Raw genomic sequence first — 22,721 nt, 5'->3', positions numbered from 1 at the left:
GGATTAGTTATCTGTGGTCTTACTTGCAAAGATACAGTAAGGTATATGGCATTTTCAAGACAGTGGCTCAATTTGTGATCTGTAAGCGGGTGGCGCTGTGGCTTAAACCACAGAGCCTAGGACTTGCCGATCAGAAGGTTGGCGGTTCAAATCCCCGCGACAGGGTGAGCTCCCGTTGCTTGGTCCCTGCTCCTGCCAACCTAGCAGTTCAAAAGAACGTCAAAGTGCAAGTAGATAAATAGGTACTGCTCCGGCAGGAAGGTAAACGGCATTTCCGTGCGCTGCTCTGGTTCGCCAGAAGCGAGTTAGTCATGCTGGCCACATGACCCGGAAGCTGTGTGCCGGCTCCCTCGGCCAATAAAGCGAGATGAGCGCCGCAACCCCAGAGTCGGTCTCGACTGGACCTAATGGTCAGTGGTTCCTTTACCTTTAACCACAATACTCAGTAATTTAGTATTGAGTCCCAGCTGCTAGAACTTTGCTGAGGGGTCCCCTTTCACCCTTGAAGCTGTTTGCTAAAGCAAAGACATGTACGATTGCACTGTTGCTTCATAAGAAGAAGAAACGATAATATTTTGTTGTGGTTGTGTCCCGATACAATGGAGGGAAATTGTTCTGGGGTTTAGCCTGCACATTTGTTCCCTGCTGCTGGCCCTCAGCTGTGTCCTAAGTGCAAATGCAATCCTGGCCTTTTTTTTTTTAACTTCCCAAGGAATGTGGGGGAGGGGGGCACATTAAAAGGGGGAAAGATTCAGGACCACATTGGGATGGAGAGGACCTTCACCTCCCATCATCCCTGCCCACTGACTGGCACAGGACCACTGGGTTACTACCACTGGTGCGGGCAATGACCAGTTGCCTGCTAGTATAAGGCACCTTCCTATATTCACACAACTGGAACTGTAGGCAGAATGTTTTATTAAATGGAGGGCAGGCTTGAGGCCTAGTTCCTTCCCTTGAGGCAGTAGTGACTGAATAGTTACCATGGTAACCCTAGGGGACTCCTGATAGCTGTGAATCTCTCTGTGCTTTTGAATGGGAAGGTTGTTCCCCTCTAGTGGAAACACTAGACTGCGGAGGGGAAGCAGTCAGAGCATGTAGTTTTTGAGGACCTTGAGCAAACTGTGAGCTGTGAGCAGTACCTTAGACTGCAAGGTTTCAGTCTGGGGTGAACGAGTTGTATAACAGAGTGCAAGATGTTTGCTTCCCCTTGCAATCTGCTAACAGGATCATTCTGTGCAGCTGTTTAATATTAGCTACCTGCCGCTGCCAATTACGTTTTTTTCATTGTTTTTCTGCCTTTTGCCGCCTACGTTATCTGTCAGTCAGCTGCTTCTACAGCTTAATTGGGAAACAGGGTGTGGTTTCTTACTGACAACTGACGTCTATCCAGAGTTACCTGGGTATAAATTATCTTTTTCTTTTTTAAAAGTAGGCAGGGAACAGGCTTTGAAACACCCAGAAACGGCTTCCAGAACCTGACAGGTTACAACCCAGATTGATTTTATCCTGTAAATATTTCCCCTCTTGCTTTCATGAGCAAGTAAAGTCAGAGGATGCTGCCTCCACCAGCTTCTACCATAGGGGAACAGACAACCTAAGCTTGGTCACCACCCAGAATTCCTCCCAGTAAGTGGGAGTTTAGTTTGGACAGTGATGGCGCTCACATGCGGAATCATGCACCCTTGGCAATGAGTAGGAAAGTGAGCCTCATCAAGGGAATGTAATCTTCTTTCTGCAGGATGGAAGCACTGGTGAAAGTAGTTCAATCGGATACCCAGCCATTGACAGCCAGCCCAGATATCTGTGCCAAGGAAGGTTATGGCTATGCAGAGGACCAGGGGTCTCCTATGCCAGGGGAAACAGCCAGTCCCAAAAGCTATTTTCAACAGAGCCCATCTTTACCAGCTTCTGGATTAACCGAACTCAGCAGTGTGGAATCCACTACCTGGAATACATCTCCAGCTAAGGTTCAGGAGCTGCCTGCCAGGAAAGGTAAGATGAAACCTTTCTGTGCATAATTGAACACTGTCGTGCAACATTATTTGCGGTCATTTCATCAGGCAAGAAAACGGACTGGTTTCTGACCTGCTTCTTGTGATATATGTTAGTGTGCAAGAGAAATTCCCTGGGGATAGTGACCTGAGTACAGTCCTACCTCGGGTTACAGACGCTTCAGGTTGCGTTTTTTTTGGGGTACAGACCTGCTGAAACCCAGAAGTACCAGAACGAGTTACTTCTGGGTTTCAGCGGTCACACATGTGCACAAGTGCTAAATCGCGCTTTGCAGACGCGCCGCTACGGGTTGCGAACGTGCGTCCCGCACGGATCATGTTTGCAACCTGAGTGTCCACTGTATATAGGAAGTGCCCTTGGTATATAAGGGAAGGGCCGTAGCTTAGGGGTTGTGCATGCAAAAGGTCCCTGGCTCAATCCCTGGCAAATCCAGGGAGAGCTTAGAGAGATTCTGTGCCAGAAATCCTTGAGAGCCACTGCAAGTCTGTGCAAACAGTACTGAGCTAGGCAGGCCGATGGTTTTATGGAGTGTAAGGCGGCTTCCTATATAAGTGTGTTGCAATCTCTATTGGCCTGCACTGTGAAGGGGATTTCCTGCAGTGTTTTTGGAAGAACACAGAAGTGAACTGTGCACATCTGCATTCTGCATTAGACTGATGGGGCGTGCAAATTGACTGCGGCTTTGTTTTGCATTCTGCCATGTGTTAATGGTGTCCACATGCGTCACGAACGACAGGAAAGAGGCTCAAAGTGGATTTTGATTGTGAAAGCACCATTATCCTAATACGTTATGTAAGCCCAGTGTTCAAAGCACTTCAGATGCACTGTATCAGTATTATTTCCAAACCTCTGGAAAGGTTTGGTCAGCCTTGGTAGCCCATATTTTTGGCAGAGGACATGAGAGTGTGGATAAGTAGCTTGCTTACGGACACCCAGGGTGTTTCCACATTTTCAAACTTTTATCTGTTTTATACCACTTTAACCATTGTGGATTCCCTCAAAGAATCCTGAGAACTGTAGTTTGACGTGAGGGACTGAGAATGTTCTGTTAGATATTCCTATTTCTCTGCAACTAAAATTCCTAGCACTCTAATATAGTATGAGGATACAGAAGTTAAACCAGTTTAATTCTGTGGTGTGCATATGTCTTGTAGAGAGCTGGATAGCAGAGGTGACGTTTGAAAGAACTCCCAGCCCAGGCTCTGGACCAATATGCTACCCCTCTTCATAAAACATTTTCACTTCAGATGTCACTGGGTGACTTTTGGTGTCACTTCCAAATTTACTGAGTTGCTGAACCTTTCAAGGCTATAACAAGAATTGAATTCCATACAGACAAGTGCAGCTAATAACTGTGAAATGAGGACCCAAACATCTAAAGAGACCGTTAGTATTACAATTGAGACATCTGGAGAGGAAAGTTGCACCTCAACTTCATGCATCTTCACTGAGAGAAACCTCAGAACCCCCACCACAAGGTCAACAGAGCTTGGTCCCAGATCCTAGGATAGGATTGAGGGAGAGAGATTCCATTTAGTTCACATTTCAAGGCTGACTTACCTAATTTGTACTTTCCTAAGCAATACCTGCACTGAAGCACAGGCATCCTTCAAAATCTGCACTTCCCCAATTTTTGCAGTGTGTTTCTGCAGCCAGGTAATATGTACAGAAATGGAGATTCTAGGGTACTGGGGGCATAAAAATGCATCAGTTGGTGAGGATAAAATTCAGGAATGTGTTCTATTAGGAAACATTGATTTGCAAAAATGTGTATTTGGGGCAAGATTATGATATAAAAAAGTGTGTATTAAGAGAAATACACCTTAAAATAGTGGTGAATTTTCATTAGAACTTTTTTTTTTAATGCAAACTGATGTGAAAATGTGGAGAACTGAACTTAAGATTGGGGAAAAATGAGAAACCCACATTGACAGATTTGCCCATCCCCAAACTGGGATTGCAATGTTCTCTTTTTTTGCAGGCAGGCTCTGGGCCCAAACATTGTTCTCCATGACCAGTTCCTAGAAGTGTTGATGGTAGTGATAGGAAGACTTGATTAATAAGATGCTTATCATTATTCATGGGAGGCCTTTTGAGTGCCAAGCATTTTGAAATTGGCAGGATTTCAAGGAATTTCCTGTTGTCAGTGAATATGCAAAGGCTGGTGGAATCCACTATGGTAGCAAAAGTATTTCAATCACCCACTCAGGTGAGAGAAATAAAAGCATATTGCAGGGCCAGTATGCTGAAATACACAGCTCCTAAACAAAACCTTCCTCCAAACAAGCGCACAAGAGTAGAAATGATTGCATTACCTGCCAAAGGGCATAGCTGGGCAACACTGAGGTCTTCTCTATACTGAAAAACCTGAATTGCTTTCATTCCCCTTTTGCCATCATGGCTTCCGTCCAAAGCATCCTAGGAATTGTACTTTAGCAAGGAGGGGAAAAACTCAGCTAAAGATTCCCAGCTTCACAGAACATCAGATGCCATTGTTTATGTTCTGGGTGGTTGTTGTTTTTTTAAAAAAACATTTTTTAATTATTTAAATTTTGATATATATATATATTAAAAATTATTGGTTTATCCAGTGGTGTTTATATACTGCTTTGGGAACACCAGCTGAGAAGCATGGATCAGGCCCTCTGTAAATGCATGTCACCACCTTTTGATTTATTTATTTTTCCAGGTTCAGCACTGACTGTGGGTGCCCCTCAGAAGCAGTATGTGGGTGTGAGGGTAAAAATGCCGGTGTGTGAACTGCTGAGAAAAATCCGTCTCTCCAAAGGGACAGAGTCCAGTGACATCAGGGTAAGATACCCATCCCATTTCCTGAGAATGAGGATAATGAAGATCAGGCTGTTTCCACTGTGAGATGCCCCTTGCACCTTCTCTTGTTTTGCTAGGCTATGGAGCCAACTCAAATTATTATGATTCCCAAGATGGAGATGCACACTTCCTTCCATTAATTAACTCCATGTTCTTCCTGCCCCGTTTACTTTCATCATTGTCATTCATTTATTAAAAACAGTGGATACCTTTAAAATAAAACTAAAACAATCCTGTGCAGGTGGAGACCATTTTAGGTGTGTGCAGTTGATGCATGACCACCGATGTGTGGGTCCTTTTGGGCCTGGAAGAGGCAGGGGTAGGAACGGAACTGGCTTATGTGTGCTCTGCCAATGCATGTGGGGGCCAGGAATGGAACGCGCCCCCATGCAAATGGATGCTGCCTGTACAAAACAGACATTCATGGCAAAGACTCATTTATTTAGCCTGTTGGAACAAAGAAAACATTTTCAGTTGTATCTGGAAAGTGCCATTCCATAGAACAGGGGTAAAGGTAAAGGGACCCCTGACCATTAGGTCCAGTTGTGACCGACTCTGGTGTTGCGGCACTCATCTCGCTTTACTGGCCGAGGGAGCCGGCGTACAGCTTCCGGGTCATGTGGCCAGCAGGACTAAGCCACTTCTGGCGAACCAGAGCAGCGCACGGAAACGCCGTTTACCTTCCCGCCGGTGCGGTACCTATTTATCTACTTGGACTTTGACATGCTTTAGAACTGCTAGGTTGGCAGGAGCAGATCTTTGCAACTTGCAGATGTTTTCCCACAGGCTACAGCAATCTTCTGGGGGTACAAGTGCTAAGGCAGCTTTCCCTTTATATGGCTTCCTCTGCTGTCACGTTATATACCGTATTTTTCGCCCCATAGGACGCACCGCCCCATAGGATGCACCTAGGTTTTTTTGGGGTGGGGGGAAATACAGAAAAAACATTTCCCCCCCAGGCGCGGGGGAAGCCTGAGCTTCCCCCGACCCCAGCCCCGAGAACAGCCTGCTATCCGCAAGCCTAGGGAGCCTGGCGGGAAGTCATGCCGGTCTCCCCAGGCTTGCGGAGAGCTGCGCAAAGCCCGGGCGCGCTCTTCAGCGTGCCCCAGGCTTCAAAATGCAGGCAGCTCTGCGCAACCCTCGGGAGACTGGCGCGACTTCCCGTCGGGCTCCCTAGTGTTGTGCAGAACTGCGCGAAGCCCGGGACTGCAGGCAGCTCTGCGCAGCCCTCAAGAGCCCGGTGCGACTTCCTGCCGGGCTCCCTAGGGCTGCGCAGAGCTGTGCAAAGCCCGGGACTGCAGGCAGCTCTGCGCAGCTCTCGGGAGCCCAGTGCGACTTCCCGCCGGGCTCCCTAGTGTTGTGCAGAGCTGGTCTCCCGAGGGTTGTGCAGAGCTTCCTGAAGCCTGGAGAGCAAGAGGGGTCGGTGCGCACCGACCCCTCTCGCTCTCCAGGCTTCAGCGAAAGCCTGCATTCGCCCCATAGGACGCACACACATTTCCCCTTCATTTTTGGAGGGGAAAAAGTGCGTCCTATAGGGCGAAAAATGCGGTATAAGCCCTTTGTCAAGCACAACATTGTCAAGAGTGCTTATTAAAGAGGATTAGCAGCTGCAGACACAGCGCAAAGGGGAGATCTCCTGCACAAGCATCATTGGAGGAAAGGCCTACAGTGCCTGCTAATCTCAGTGGTGTCTGTACAAGAGAATTTCCCCTTGGGTTCAGTCCCTTAGGTCATTCCTGTCTGTCTCCCACTCTTCCATACTTACAAATAATCGACCACATTCTCCACTAAAAGTGCCCCAAATGCTATACAGTAATAATTTTTCCTAAAAGGTGACTAATTCCTACCCTTTTATTCCTATTCCTTCCTGGTGGTATCACCTCTGATAGGATTCCATGCCAGTAATATTTCCTTTATCCTCTTGCTCATTTTGCTAAATTATTGCTTGTTGCTGTTTTTTGTAGTATTAGCTTTCAGTTAATTTACACACCACTTAATGCCAAAACTCGTTTACCAATTATGACCTTGTCTGAAAACACCCTAGTTCACTTTTCTAGTACTGGTGGGATAGTGGTCAGGGAATCAAACTTTGTGTTCGGTATTGACATCTATCCTTCCACTAAGAGTCACACACTAAAAGTGTGAGTTTCTGGGCTACTTCTCTGGAAGAGAAAAGTTGGCTACAACTGAAGCTCGATTTGTAGAAGGGATCACCTTGAGATCACAGGGCTTCCCCTGCTTGTGTCACTGCCATTTTTTCCAGCTTTTGCCCCAGTCAATGAGACATCTCAGGCAGTCTGTCTACAACTGTGCTGGCCGGGACTGATGGGAGTTATAGTCCAAAACCTCTGGAGGGCACTAGGTTGAGGCTGATCCATCTAATCAAGGTTGATAATTTCCCAAATACATTTTTTTCATTCCATAGGAAACACCTGCAAAAGCAAATACCAAAAGGTCTTCAGGAAGAGCAGGTAAAAAAAGGAGAAAAACATGTGTGCGTAGGTATGGGGCAACCCTACATGCAAAAACCCTTGCTTTAATTGTCTTGGTAAGTGAATACCTATGGATATTTATATATTTCTTTCTTCCTGTACAGGGAAAAAAAGAGCTCGCTCAGAAAGGCATGACAAGCAAGTATGTGGGACACTTTCTCTCTTCCGTAGCCAGCATTTCCCAAGCAAATCAGACCGCAGACCTCACACATTCATTTCTTTCTCTTCTTTTTAAAGAACTGCTGTCAGGCTCAGACAGCCTTAAAAAGCACGGAGGACTTGGACATCCTAGTCGAAGTACTTCAGGAAGACCTGAACAAGAGCCACTCCAAGCTAGAGCCTCAGTTGCCTACACAGTTCCCGCATGGCACGACCCAGGGATTTCCGCCTCCCTGGTGGGAAACCAACGGCAACTCACAACCAGATGGCAACTGGCTGAGAAGCGGCTGGGAGCCTGTCAGATTTCAGCCGTTGTCTGCTTCAGGCGCATTGCCTCATCCACGTGCTGAGATTTCCCATGGATTTGAGTGCAGAAAGACGCAACAACCTCTGGATCTGATCGACACGTTCCAGAATTCCTGCGTGGAAGAAAGATGCTGGCTGGGGAATGGGTCTGTTGAACATCCTGGGGAGAGTTCCCAAGGCTTTGCCAAGGAGATTAGGCCTCACTGCCACGACCCACTGGGGCAGGCTTTGCCAGCGACTTTGGAAGAGGACACTGCTGCCTTGCATGGCAGGGGATGCCTGAAGGCAAGTGCGTGGTCTTCCATGGACCAGGAGGCTCCTACTATTTCTTTCTTCCAATTCCAGCTCTGCCGCGAGGAGAGTCGGCTCAGGGGCATCACGGTGGACAAGTTGCTCATGTCGGATAGAAATGGGAACAGGTTGGTCAGTGGTTTGGTTTTGCACCTGACAATACTTTATTTTTTATTATTTTTTTCAAAAAAAATTATTGGTTTTCACAGTATTATAAACAAACAAACACATAAGACAAACAAACATAAATCATAGCCTTATTGAAAATTACACTTACTAACTTTGTTAAGTGACTTCCCTGCTTCCCCTTGGTTGAATTTCATTTCATATGCTTTTAACGGTTTCCCAAATCATAATTCTTATAAAATTTAACTTAAACATTAACATCCTTAAATCTTCACTTTATGAAATTAAACATATTAACATATTAATTCATCACTTAACATAAATAAAACCCTAAACCAATTAAGTATCTGCAAGCTGTTTTCAGTTAATTTAACTTAACATATTTAACTAAATAATCATTAAATTTAATCTACTCTTCCTGATACTCCTCCTCCTTCTGGTGACAATACTTTAAAAAGTTAAAACATCTTTTAACAAAACCCTTTGTAACTTGGGTGATGGAATGGTTATACGCCCCACGATTCTTGCTACCTTTTCCCCATGGCCTTTGTTTCATTTCATTGCGGTTCACAGATGTATCCTGAAAGCTGCTGTGAGTCTGTGTGTTTACTTTCTGACCGGTGTCCATTGCAATGTTCAGAGTAACATGTGCAAAACAAAAGTGAGGAGGGGGCAGTTCCCTGCCCCAACAAACTTGAAGCCAAATACCAATAACTAGGGAGAAAGGGAAGGGAAGAATTTGGTAATGAATTTTAGTAAATGCCATGGCTTAAAATCTCAAGTTTTATTTTTTATAAGATATTTATTAAGATTTTCAAAGTATTACAAAGTGAAAAAAATAAAATAAAAAAATACAAAATAAAAATACAAAATAAAAATGGTTAAAAACAACTCATTCTTTCCATTACTTATTTTTCATTAGCTTATTTCCCGGACCTCCTCACGCCTCCCTTTTTTGTATTCCAGTTCAGTTTGTTGGTTCAGCAAATCCTTACCCTCTTTGTTTATCCTAATCTTTAATCTTAAAATCTTAAAATATTGTAACGTTAATTTTTTACGTATTAATAATCCATTTTTCATATTCCCTTATAGTATTACAGCCGAAAACCACTTAATTTCTATCCAACATCATTCTAACATTCATTAATTTTACAATATTTCTGTAGATGGTCTTTAAATTTCTTCCAATCTTCTTCCACCAACTCTTCTCCCTGGTCTCGGATTCTGCCAGTCATTTCCGCCAATTCCATGTAGTCCATCACCTTCATCTGCCATTCTTCCAGGGTGGGTAGATCTTGTGTCTTCCAATACTTTGCAATGAGTATTCTTGCTGCTGTTGTGGCATACATAAAAAAAGTTCTGTCTTTCTTTGGCACTAATTGGCCGACTATGCCTAGGAGAAAGGCCTCTGGTTTCTTCAAGAAGGTATATTTAAATACCTTTTTCAATTCATTATATATCATCTCCCAGAAAGCCTTAATCCTTGGGCACGTCCACAAAAGGTGAAAGAATGTACCTTCAGTTTCTTTACATTTCCAACATTTATTACCGGGCAGATGATATATGATAAGCTTGACTGGGGTCATGTACCACCTGTATACCATTTTCATAATATTCTCTCTTAAGGCATTACATGCCGTAAACTTCATACCTGTGGTCCATAACTGTTCCCAGTCAGCCATCATTATGTTATGTCCAACATCTTGTGCCCATTTAATCATAGCAGATTTCACCGTTTCATCCTGAGTATTCCATTTCAACAGCAAGTTATACATCTTTGACAAAATCTTAGTTTTGGGTTCTAACAGTTCTGTTTCTAATTTTGATTTTTCCACCTGGAAACCAATTTTCTTGACCGAATTATATGCCTCCATATGCCAGACCTAGTAGTTTTTTCCTGCATCAACTCTAACTTTCCTCTTCCATCTGCCATAACACTCTCATGAGAGTCCAAGGTCGATCCCACGGCTGGAATTTGTTTTGAAATGGAAAATTCCTCTAGCCCAGTTGTTATTGTAACAATGTCAAGCCTCCTCTAGGGGGACACAGTAACAGCCAAAGCTTGCAACTTTAAAAAAAGAAAAATAGTCCTTATAGGTCCCCCAGTTCACATAAAAACAACAGTTTCAGTTGCACTTAATCAGTTACTTTAAAACCAGGAGAGGTTCAGAAACACTGTATCTCTTTTGCAGAGTTAACTGTCAAAAGTCCTCTGCTTACCGATAGGCTTTCCACAGAGCAGCATTCCTTATCTCGGGGCAGTCCGTTCCCAGGTTTTAGGCGGTGGATTTTAGCTTCCTTTCCCCCTTTTTTTTGCAGATAAATACAGTTCAAACCTTTCCCCCTTCCTCTCCTGCAATCCGGAGGGGAGATTGCTTTCCTGATGTTGAGATTTAAATCTTTTTTCAAGCGTCTTTCAGAGTTTCCGCTTACAGTCTCTTTGCTTTGATCTATTTACAAGAAAGGAAGGCAGACTTCCTGTTTATACCTTCCCGCTTCGGTGCCGAATTTACTTGTTTTTCCTTTTAAATCCAATTTAATCCTACTCACGGGTAGTTGCTTTCAAAGTCAAATTGTCCCAGGAAGACGTCAGCGCTCTCCGATAACGGCTGTGCGGCTTCACTCCGCGGAAGAAGCAGTCGACTCTCAGCACCGTGCCGCTCACCCCGTCTCGCTCCGGAGCCCTTAAAAGGGTTCCTTTCGCAATTTGGGGGGGGGCGCAAAAGGTGCCCGCTGAGTCCCCACGTTCACAGGCTTCACCCGCCTGTGATTTTTAAAGGGCCCCCGCTTCGCCGCAGCGGTCAGACCCGATCCCGCGGAGCTGGTCCCTCAGAGACTCAGAGGGAGTCCGCCATTATCGATGGCGCCAACCCGGAAGTCCTAAAATCTCAAGTTTTAAACCATCCAAGGAAGGGATTGTGGATCTGGAGGACAATGGCTTTCTTATAGATATATCATAAAGGTAAAGGGACCCCTGACCATTAGATTCAGTCGTGGCTGACTCTGGGGTTTCGGCACTCATCTCGCTTTACTGGCCGAGGGAGCCGGCATACAGTTTCCTGGTCATATGGCCAGCATGACTAAGCTGCTTCTGGCGAACCAGAGCAGCGCACGGAAACGCCGTTTACCTTCCCGCCGGAGCAGTACCTATTTATTTACTTGCACTTTGACATGCTTTTGAACTCTCTCCCAGTTTTACCAGTAGGTACCTGGGATTGAAACTGGAACCTTCTGCATTCAAAGCAGATGCTATAATACAGTTAAAGCTGGGGTTTTGTTTCTGGTGTCTGCATGCCCTTTAATCACTAGGTAATACTACTCCAGCTGGCTTCTTTTTACTCTTCAACCAGCATGTCACCTAAAAGGAATCTCCAGCACTGCTAACAGACCACCACACACCTTTTCTTTGTTTTTTACTCCTGCTCTCTGACTTACAAGGACATGGCTTGTATTCCACTTAGCACCAGAGGCAGATCTGAAGAACAGCTGCCCTTTATATTTTTTAAGGGTGAAAGGGGATCTTCCACTATGTTTCTTTGCCCCAGCAGCCCCTGGGGCAGTTGGAACTCCCTGCTACACCCAGCACGATCTAACAATTCAGTCTGAATAATATCTCCTGCACTCTATACTGCTAAAAACCACAGTCCTTGAGCACTTTTCATCACATCCAGGTTTTTCTTCCTTTTACCCTCATTTTAAAAATAAAATAGCCCGGCTTTTACCAAACTGGTGCCTTCCAGATGTTTTGGACTCCAAGTCCCATCAGCACCAGCCTGGGAGTTGTAGTCCAAAACATAGATCAGCTTGGTGAAGGCTGATCTATCTTGAAAAAGGGGTTGGGGAAACCTGGAAGCTATCTTACTGCTATATAGTTGGTCCCAGCAGGTTTATGGGTATTATTATCCCCATATTATAGATGTGTTGGGGACTAAGCCCTCTGCCTATCCTCTCAGCCACAGCACTAATTTTACTATTCCTCTTATTGCTAACTTACCAATACAGTGGTACCTCTGTACCACAAATTTGTTAATTTGTTCTGGAGGTCCGTTCTTAACCTGAAACTGTTCTTAACCTGAGGTACCACTTTAGCTAATGGGGCCTCCCAATGCCGCCGCACAATTTCTGTTCTCATCCTGAAGCAAAGTTCTTAACCTGAGGTACTATTTCTGGGTTAGCGGAGTCTGTAACCTGAAGCGTCTGTAACCCGAGGTACCACTGTATGTCATTATCATAGTTCTTGGAGTGGCAGAAGCTGATGGTGCTTCTCTGCCATCGATTTTCTTTCCTTCCTTTTTTTTCAAACATGATGGCCATAAATCTGAATGAGAAGGTTATCCAGCAGCGTCAGGTCACTGATAAGGGAACAGGGAGGAGACTTCCAGAGAACTCAGAGGGCCTATTCACTGGAACTGGAACAAAACAAAGCAACGTTTTATGAGCCATTTCAGTAGAAATGTGTATGTTTCTATTTCAAATATTTGCTTCTAAATCTTAGATCTAAAATAAAGGGAAATCCCTTTCCTCTTTCAGAGCTGAGTCAAAGCGAGGCGGTGCCCCTTATTTGGAAACTGAATAACTTTGAACCAGCATACCGCTGTGATGTATAGAATCATAGAATTGTAGAGTTGGAAGGGACCCTGAGGGTCATCTAGTCCAACCCCCTGCAATGCAGGAATCTCAACTAAAGCAGCCATGACAGATGATCAAGCAACCTCTGCCTTAAAAACCTCCACGGAAGAAAGTATTGGGGCTTGGATAGATATCTGGGGATGGGGTAGGTTTCCCCCCAAAATTTGGTTTCATGTTTCGCTAGTCTTAAATCCAGTTCCCCAAAAGTTTAATCTCCACGCAGAGGAAGGCGTTTTCTCATCTGCAATCCTTGAGAGATGTTGCCAGTCAGTGTAGACAGTATTGAACTAGATTGACCAATGGGCTGACTCAGCATAAAGCCGCTTCCTATGTTACTATTTGTTAAATTTGCAAATAGCAGGGGTGGGGATTGTATCTGGGCTTTAGCTCAGTGGAAGAGCATCTGCTTTGCATGCAGAAGGTCCTAGGTTTGATCCCCGGCATCTCAGTGGGAGGCAACTTCCTATGAGCCTGTGAAAATATCCTTTTGACATTTGCCCAGCAGCAGAAGCTCTCATTTGAATTCAAGCTGCCTCTCCTTCCCTGCTGTTTCTCTGTTTTGCAGAACCACATACTCCCCAACATTTCTCCGATGAAACTAGGGCATCTTATTCAACAACAACAACTTTATTATTTATGCCCCGCTTATATGACAGCATTGCCCCAGCCACTCTCGGCAGCTTCCAACATACAGTGGTACATCGGGTTAAGTACTTAATTCGTTCTGGAGGTCCGTTCTTAACCTGAAACTGTTCTTAACCTGAAGCACCGCTTTAGCTAATGGGGCCTCCTGCTGCTGCCACACCGCCGGAGCACAATTTCTGTTCTCAACCTGAAGCAAAGTTCTTAACCCGAGGTACTATTTCTGGGTTAGCGGAGTTTGTAACCTGAAGCGTATGTAACCTGAAACGTATGTAACTTGAGGTACCACTGTATATAAAAACATAATAAAACAACATTAAACATTAAAAAAAAATCCTATACAGCTTCCTTCGGATGTCTTCCAAAGGTTGCATAGTTACTTGTCTCCTTGGCTCTGGGGTTGCATAACTCCATATCCTCCAACATTTCTTCGATGAAAATAGGGACGTCCTAAGGAAAAGAGGGACATTCCAGGATCAACCAGGGCAGCTTCTGTGTATCCAGGACTGTCCTTGGAAAATAGGGACACTAGGAGGGCCTGGAACCACCTGTGGCATTACTGAAACCAAACCAAAACTCCCCTCTTTTTCTCTCCCCTTCTGCCCAGGCTTCTTCACAATGCTGTTTCTCAGGGGAAAAGGGCGCTGGCATATGCACTGGCAAGGAGGTTTGCACATCTCAACAGACTTGATGGGAAGAATGCAGCGAAACAGGTATGAGCTGCTTTTTAGCAGAAGGCTGTTTGCAGGGCAGCTGTCGGTAATTTTATAGAAATGGACCACATGAAATAGAGCAAAAAAGGGGGTTTAGTGAAAAGTTGCAAGCTGCATTTTTTTAAAATGCAGAAACCATTTGTCCACTAATCCCCAAAAGGTCAACAGGAAAAGAGTGTTTTCACTGGTCTGTGAATGATAAGTATCTTAAGGTGCAAGGGGAGGGAGCCCATAAGGGGAAATGGAATGGCGGGTCTTACTTTTTTCTAGGCCACACTCCCTAACGCTAATTCACGTTAACTGAAAGCCAGCTTTTGATACTGCTCTTGCACTTGTTCCTCTACCAGTGGTAGAAACTCATACAGGCTCAAGCAGAGAGGAGGAATCTGTGGCTGTCAAAATATGCTAGGACTTCAACTCCAGTCAGCCCCAGTCAGTGTGGCCAGCGATCAGGAAATGGGAAATGTTGTCTAGCAGCATCCTAGAAGAGCAGGGGGGCGTGACAGGTCCTCTTCCCTTTGCATGGATGTAAAGATTATTGCTTGCTAAATTGCAGCAGTTGTGATATTAACAACACAGTGACAAGGTGCTACTCTCATTTGTGAATTGCTCAAAATTTCTATCCCTCCTTCCCCATCTTTTTTTTAATCCTTCGAAGACTGCATTGCACATAGCAGCTCAAAAGAACCATCATCTTATTGCCAGTGATCTGCTGTCTCTGGGTGCTGATGTAAACGCGAGGGACAGCTCAGAGAAGACTCCCTTGCACCTCTGTGCTGAGAAGGGTTATCTGAGAGTCTTGGAAGTAAGTAGAGTTTGAAAGTGGGGCCTGGCTGGGTTATATGTCTATTAATTTGAGGTAGAGATGGGGAAAAATTCAATCCAGGTCACCTTTAAACCCAAACCTACCTAATCTGTACAGTGGTACCTCGGGTTACAGACGCTTCAGGTTACAGAATCCGCTAACCCAGAAGTAGTACCTTGGGTTATGAACTTTGCTTCAGGATGAGAACAGAAATCGTGCTCCGGCGGCACGGTGGCACCAGGAGGCCCCATTAGCTAAAGTGGTGCTTCAGGTTAAGAACAGTTTCGGGTTAAGAACGGACCTCCGGAACGAATTAAGTACTTAACCCGAGGTACCACTGTACTTCCTGAAACAATATGCAGACTGAGGTACAGCCATGCTTCAAAATTACTACCACTCTGAATTTTGCAATGAAGTTCTCCAGCCAAGGACTGTGTACAAAAATGTGTGTGTGTGTAAGTAAAGTGTGCATATACATGCATATATTAATAAAATATTGTGGGAAGTGTACGGTATCTGGGGAAACTGCTTGCAGAAATATGTATGTATATATGTCAAAACTGCATACAAAAATGTGTTTATTATAAGAGTTTTGCACTAAATACTGGTGAATTCGTACCATTTTTTATTATTATAAAAAATCGCAACATTCTGCAGAAATGCGACCTAAATTTAAGATTAGAAAAATGAGAAACGGAGAGAAACCAACACTTGAGAGATTTGTCCATGCCTATCTTTTTGCAGCTGTTTGGTCCACTCTTACTGCGGCCTGAAGTCAGGATATTTAAAGTAGCCACGTCTCTTTTTCCATGGCAGGTCTTAAAAAGCTGTCAGGAAGTTGGCATCCACGTTGAAGTAGACGCAACCGACAATCAGGGTATGTGGAGAAGTTTGGTGAGGATAGGGAACTCTCTTCCTGCCTCTTAGGATACAATCTGTCAATCAAGGCATGCACCTAATACAGTTGTTCTCAACCTGTAGGTCCCCAGATGTTGTTGGACCACAACTCCCATCATCCCTGAGCTCTGGCCTTGCTAGCTAGGGGTGATGGGAGTTGTAGTTCAACAACATCTGGGGACCCACAGGTTGAGAAAGGCTGACCTAATACATAGAAACCAGCCACATATCTTGCTTTTCCTTAATTAACTGCAGACATGGGGGAGCCCAATGTTTACAGGGAAGGCAATGTGTGTGATGGGGGGGGGCGTATCTATTCACTCCCCCCCAATGATATTCCCTCCCTCAGTCTCCCAGTAGCACACAGGGAAAGAGATGGGATCTCTGTTCCAACCACAGTGAGAAAGTGACGATACGAGCCTCCACTCTCTGTTGTTTTCCCCACTGTGATTTGGACAGGCACATGCCTATAATTATTGAATAGAGAGCAAAACACATGCTACATGCTAAGCACACGTCTGGTTTGGCCTGCAGTGTCTAATGCTCCTTCTGCTCCTCTCTAAACAGGCTTAACGCCAATACAGTGCGCGGCTTTGGCTCACTGCGCTCTCGCGATGGACTTGGACAGCCGCCATCTCTCGGCTGAGACATGGAAGCTTCTGAACCTCCGTAAGGATCAGATACTGAGTGGTATCAAGTGCTTGATACAAATGGGAGCCAACCCATGGGAGCAAGTAAGTGCTTTGGTCTCAAACGGAAATGTAGCTTGATTTTATGAAGGGTTTTGGAGTGGGTGTAGGGTCTTTTTCTTACCAGGTCTTTCCCCTTCTGCTCACTCGTATCCTTTCTCCTATCAGAAAAGAGAGTTTTGCCAACTGTCAGAGGCTTTTCTCACTTTTTTTTTTTTAAAAAAAAAGGATTTGTGGTACAGTCGTACCTTGGTTTTCGAACAGCTTAGTTCTTGAACCTTTCTGCTCCCAAATGCCGCAAACCCAGAAGTGACTGTTCCGGTTTGCGAACTATTTTTGGAAGCTGAACGTCCGACAGGGCTTCCACAGCTTCTGATTGGCTGCAGGAGCTTCCTGAAGCCAATCAGAAGCTGTACTTTGGTTTCTGAATATTTTGGAAGTCGAGCGGACTTTCGGAACAGATTCCATTCGACTTCCAAGGTATGACTGTACTACAAAAGAGAGTGCCAACTGGCATAAAATTGGTGTCGGTAAATCATGTGCATAGATACAAATTTGGAAATAGTGGATGGTAGCTAACTAACTTCTACTCAGAGCAAACCCATTAATATTAGTGGACCTAAGTTGTTTTTATTTCTATTCCTTTCATTTCTATATTGCTTTATATTTTTAAGAAAAAAATCTGAAAGCAGTTTACTACACATTAAAGCATCAAATGAAACACTCTGGAATAAAATATTGCTGAAGGTAGTCAAATATAAAATATACATTCAAAGCAGCATAATTAACAGGAAACTTAAAATAGTAGCTTAAAGATTTCAAAATAAAATGTTGCAAAGTAAATCAAGTACAGAACGAACATTTAACACAGCAAAGTTGACAAAGCAAATTATATTAAACCTTTCAAAAGAAAGCATTACTAGAGGAAGTCAGATGTAAAATGCGCATTTAAAGCAGCTATTCTCCTAAAGCAGGACACACTGCCACTCTGCTAGGAACCCATGTATTAAATTGCTCTTGGTTCCAGAGATACCGGTAGTCTTCTTGATACATGTATGTTCTTTCGTTGACATGTTTTGCTGGGATCTCCTCTGAGCATAATGTCTACGCAAAAGCTGTATCCAAACCAGGGGACTATGACTACCCTCTTATTCTTTTCCTAGGGAACAAACTCATCAAGTCAAGTTTCAAATTATTTTGCAAAAGTCCAGCAAAATAGTGAACTGATGTGTTTTTTCCAAACTCACAGGTCCCAAAGGCAGCAGGTAATTCTATTGGGTTGGTGAAAAGGGTGGCAGGGAGACTGCAAGAGGATTGGTTGCTTTGCCAGTTTTTGTGTGTGTGGTCCTTAAGTATTATGGATGACACACAGAAAGGAAAGAGAACGAAGCATTCAGTCATAAAACCAGCCAGATGGGCGGGGCATAAATAATCAGTTGTTGTTGTTGTTACTTGGGAGTAGGAATGTGGGAGAAATTCAGTTCCAGTTTGCATCATTTAAAGGAGAACCTAGTTCTCTATTACAGTGGACGCTCGGGTTGCGAACGTGATCTGTGCGGGAGGTACGTTCGCAACCCGCAGCACCACGTCTGCGCACATGCGGGTTGCGATTCGGCGCTTCTGTGCATGTGCAAAGTGCAATTTAGTCCTTCTGCGCATGCGCAACCGTTGAAACCCGGAAGAAACCCATTCCGGTACTTCCGGCTTTTGGCGCGTCCGTAACCCAAAAAAACACAACCTGAAGCGTCTGTAACCCGAGGTATAACTGTATTATTATTATTATTATTATTATTATTATTATTATTATTACTACAATGGTACCTTGGGTTACAGACGCTTCAGGTTACATATGCTTCAGGTTACAGACTCCGCTAACCCAGAAATAGTACCTCGGGTTAAGAACTTTGCTTCAGGATGAGAACAGAAATCATGCTCTGGCAGCGTGGCGGCAGCAGCGGGAGGCCCCATTAGCTAAAGTGGTACCTCAGGTTAAGAACAGTTTCAGGTTAAGCACAGACCTCCAGAACGAATTAAGTTCTTAACCCGAGGTGCCACTGTATCTAAGTTCCCATGCTTGGTTGCAACAGTTTAAAAAACAACTTTAAACAGAGCTTAAAAACTTACAGTTAGGGGGGGAAATGCAAAAAATTGTATCCTTTAATTAAATGAAACATACACACATTGCCTCATTGTTATTTTTTTTAAGCCCAGATCACACTAATGAAGTTGCAAAATAACTCTAGGGATTGAGGGCAGGAGAGAAGGTGAATACATGGCATTACAAAGCACCAGGTAATCTGTACTTGGCATAGCCAGCTACTGTTGCAGACTTGCAGAACCCAGCCTTGGCAGTAGGCTGTAGGGGACACTGAAGTCCCACCTTTGCCCCCTGAGAGTCTTCTTCAGCAGCCCCTGGGGCTTTGGGGGTTTCATTAGTCAGTACCCGCCCCCTGCCTCGTATATCATTGCAACCTTCAAAAGTAGAAATGCCCTTCCTTTTTGTTTTGTTTTTTAAATTAAAGCTAATATCCTTAGTAAATGCAGATTCTTCCGTCAATACAGCTTTGCTGAGATTCTGTGGAAGCCTGGCTTATGCATAGCTCTTGTCCGTGTTAGGAAATGAGACTGATTGAATACTTTCGCTTTGCCCAGGATTACAGCTTGCTCTCTGGACTAGATGAAATCGCCCTTCTGTATTTGCAAGGAGAAGATGTGGAGCCACCAATGGTTTCTTTTCCAAGTTTCCTCGACCGTTCCCATGAAAGTGCAATGTAAACAGGACACTTAAGCACACCAGGAAGCAGATGTGTTTCAGGCTCTGTATACTTGATGATCTGAAGCCCGCAGATGCCTCAATGGACTTCAAGAAACCTGGAGTGCCATTTCTGCCAGGCTGTTGGCGAAAGAACAGCTTGAGAATAGACAGTAAAAGTCTTTGAACCTGTGAAGGCTTGGGCTTTGCTGGATTCATGTCCTCAGAAAAATTGTAATGGGAGAACACTGAAGATTATAGATGGGAAAGGCTGGCTCTATTTCCCCAAGCCATATGTGTCAAGATAGAGAAGCTCTGAGGTCTTCTCCCCTGCCTTAAATGACCTTGCTCTCAAAATATCAAGTGCAGGAGAAGATGCTCCTTAATGGATGGTGGTCCATGGAGCAAGTGGCCCATGGAGCAGGCACAGATTATTGCCATGCAAAAATTCAAACTGGTCCCCTACAGAGGGAGGGCTTCTGTATCTCATTGGCAGAGCACCTGCGTTTTATCTCTGGCGTTACCCTGGGGAAAACAAAGCCACCCTTGATCTGAGGATGTATTTTCAGCAAAGCCACAATGCTTTGTTTATCGATGCAATCAAGGTTTATGGAGGTTGTTTTGAGTGTGTATAAGAAATGCACAGATGAATCTGGAACCGGACAAATGGAGCTGGGCATTTCACCAGGGCTGAGTGAAAACTGCTCCCCCATAATTCTGTACACTGAATTTTTGGTGAAAGCTCTCGATACAGTATTATGTGAACAAACAAACATGCATACAAACCTCTTGTACCATCTCCAAGATGAAGACATTTAATACGGCACAAGCTTTTGTAGACTGCAGTTCAATTCAACAGGTGCAATTTCCTTTGCATCATGAATCTTTCTTTCCTTCCTTCCTTCCTTCCTCTTTAATCAGTGAAATCTAAAATCTACCTAGCATCTGCCACAATCCAGTCCAAAGTTGATTGTGCTAAAATCATTTGAGGTTGGGGCTGAATTGCATCCATTGCTCTGACATCCTATATTTATGGATCTTTTAGATTGGACCCAGCACAGGGATGGGAAACCTCCAGCCTATGGGCCAATCTTGGTCTGCCTGTCAATCAGCTGGTATCACTTTTTCCTGCTCTGTGTGTGTGTGTGTGTGAGAGAGAGAGAGAGAGAGGGAGGGAGGGAGAGAGAGAGAGAGAGAGAGAGAGAGAGAGAGAGAGAGAGAGAGAGAAGTTTCAAGAAGACTCCTGTTGGGCAATAATTTTTTAGGAGAGCTCATTTCCCATGTAGTGGAAACAGCTTTCTTTTGTTTTCTGCAAGTTAAACAGGTTTTTTGGGGGGCGAGGGAATACAACCACCTGCCAGATCTGTTTAATGATAGACAAAAGTTAGCTAGAAGATACTGTGTACAGTGATTCCACTTTGAGATTTCCCCTCCTCTCCCTCTCTGCACACCAAGACCTGCACTTTACCTCTTTGTTCAACAACTTGCTCATAGCTCTATGTCCGGTTCCAAATGTTGCCCTTTCTTTTGGTAAGCTTTGGTTCTTAAGTTAGTGGTTTCTGTGAAACTTCATTAGTTGCTACACATGGAGCAATACGATACTAATAATGTTTTTGTAATTAAAAAAAAAAGCAAATTGAATATATCCAGCAAATTGGTAAACATGGAGAATTCCCACTGATGTCAATGGGAAATGTATTTTTTCAAACAAAAGATTGTGTATAATAAGATGAACCTCATAAATGGTAAATATTTGTAAATGCACATCGATTATGGTGTTGAGAAAGTTTGGGGTTTTTTCCATGTAGTTTATTTTTCTTTGAACTGTTTTGTTGACTGAAGTTGAAGATTACTGCTGTTTTAATGATTTTTGACTTAAAAGTACACGCTCTACCATAAAATGTACAACCTACTATAAGAGAAAACATGCAAATCAATCCAATAAGTTTATGGAAAGATGGGCATTTTTTTTGTAATGTTCTGGAATAATAAGCTTAATGTACTACCCTGTGCTGTCTTTAATTTGCTGTAATGTTAATAGTTACTTTTTATGTCAGTAGTTGGAATTTTGGTTGTCAATGCTTTAATGATCTAATAAAGAATATATCTATTTTTAAAAGGTCACATTCTTCCAAATGCAGTGAAATAATCATCTTGTACATATGGCTGTGTAGTTCCTCCAGAATCAGAAAATAAAAATGGTGCATCAGGATTCCAAGACTGCAGTCCTAGGGTGCACTTGTACATAAAACTGTACATAAAGCTGCTAGTACATTTGCAAAGCTAAGCATTGGATGGGGGACCACATGTTGAAATTCCTGCATTTCAGGGGGTTGGACTAGATGACCCTCGGGAACCCTTCCAACTCTTCAATTTTATGATTTTATGTGTGCACAGTGAGGTTGTATTAGTGATGGTGAATTTGTAGTCTGGCTGTGGATGATATGTATAAAAGTCAAAAATCATCTTGGCAATGAATTCACAAAATAACTTGTACAAAATAGGCCCAGTGATACACAGTAAGAAACATTTTTTGCTCTAGTGGATTATGAAAATTTAACTTTGAATTTTGTGTGTGTGCATTATTTAATCATTGTGAAATCTATAACAAACATACTTTTTTCTGAGAATATCTGGGAGCTTAATCCATTTCCTCCATCCCTCACCTTCAATAAATATTTATAATTTTCAGCACTTGGCAGGCCTGTTGTTTCACTGCAAGGAATGTGAAAGATGGCTGTTAGGCATTGCCAAATGGCTCTAATCACAACTCACTGGTGTGTGTGTGTGTGTGTGTGTGTGTGTGTGTGTGTGTGTGTGTAACATCACTTCTGTAAAGTCAGGTTTACAGCCTAGATGAAAAATCAGCTGTTATGGGTGCTGTTAGGTTGGTTCTGCACTGGACCTCTTTAGCACAGCAAAGGCATTTCCTTTCCTGCTAGATGTGGAATTAACTAGAAGAGGAAGTGTGGTGGAGTGGTTAGAGTGTTGGACTAGGAATTGGGCAGTCCTGGGTTCAAATTTGGATCAATCATTGCCTCTTAGCCTAAGCTACGTCACAGTGTTGTTGTGAGAATAACATGCCACTTGGAGCTGCTTGAAGGCAAGGCGGGATATAAATGCAACAATAATCTTAACTAAGAATACTGTTTCTCATAGACAAGTTCTTATTATAATACCTAGTCAAAAGTAAGTTCCTTTCAATAACGGTGCCTTATAATGCTAATCAAAAGCCTCCTGCTTGTAAGTTGTGCTGTTGTGGTTTGTTTGCTTTTTAGCTTCCTGAGTCTGTACAGCTAAGAGATCAATACTGAATTCCCCATTACAGTGGTGCCTTGCAAGACGAAAAGAATCCGTTCCGTGATTCTCTTCGTC

The 22,721-nt window shown here is 43.7% G+C and overlaps 1 protein-coding gene across 3 annotated transcripts; it reads left to right on the top strand.

Annotated features, from left to right (window-relative positions):
• Positions 1-781: 781 nt before the first annotated feature.
• Positions 782-21,465, top strand: LOC308574588 (uncharacterized protein). Of its 3 annotated transcripts, none has more exons than XM_081172587.1 (12): positions 782-838; positions 1,742-1,995; positions 4,706-4,827; positions 7,271-7,316; positions 7,442-7,479; positions 7,575-8,221; positions 14,098-14,203; positions 14,862-15,008; positions 15,825-15,885; positions 16,473-16,639; positions 17,758-17,859; positions 19,247-21,465. In XM_081172587.1, exons 2-12 carry the CDS (start codon positions 1,743-1,745, stop codon positions 19,367-19,369), a joined length of 1,812 nt encoding a protein of 603 aa, XP_081028713.1. In that variant the 5' UTR covers positions 782-838; position 1,742; the 3' UTR covers positions 19,370-21,465. The 3 variants fall into 3 exon arrangements, with proteins under 3 accessions (XP_081028713.1, XP_081028712.1, XP_081028714.1); XM_081172586.1 differs by lacking the exon at positions 782-838 and adding an exon at positions 1,420-1,629; XM_081172588.1 differs by lacking the exons at positions 782-838; positions 17,758-17,859.
• Positions 21,466-22,721: the final 1,256 nt, after the last annotated feature.

This window comes from Podarcis bocagei (assembly GCF_964188305.1).
Source record: "Podarcis bocagei genome assembly, chromosome: 15".
In the NCBI taxonomy this organism is placed as follows: Eukaryota; Metazoa; Chordata; class Lepidosauria; order Squamata; family Lacertidae; genus Podarcis; species Podarcis bocagei.
The sequence above is the reverse complement of the archived record's forward strand: the minus strand, read 5'-3'. Positions and strand labels throughout refer to the sequence as shown.

What these genes read in the sequence shown, in the direction of transcription:
- LOC308574588 (XM_081172587.1), top strand. Translation starts at nt 1,743, where the DNA reads ATGGAAGCACTGGTGAAAGTAGTTCAATCGGATACCCAGCCATTGACA. An exon ending in GGAAGAATGCAGCGAAACAG is followed by an intron (nt 14,204 to 14,861) that starts GTATGAGCTGCT and finishes AATCCTTCGAAG; the next exon opens with ACTGCATTGCACATAGCAGC. An exon ending in GTTATCTGAGAGTCTTGGAA is followed by an intron (nt 15,009 to 15,824) that starts GTAAGTAGAGTT and finishes TTTCCATGGCAG; the next exon opens with GTCTTAAAAAGCTGTCAGGA.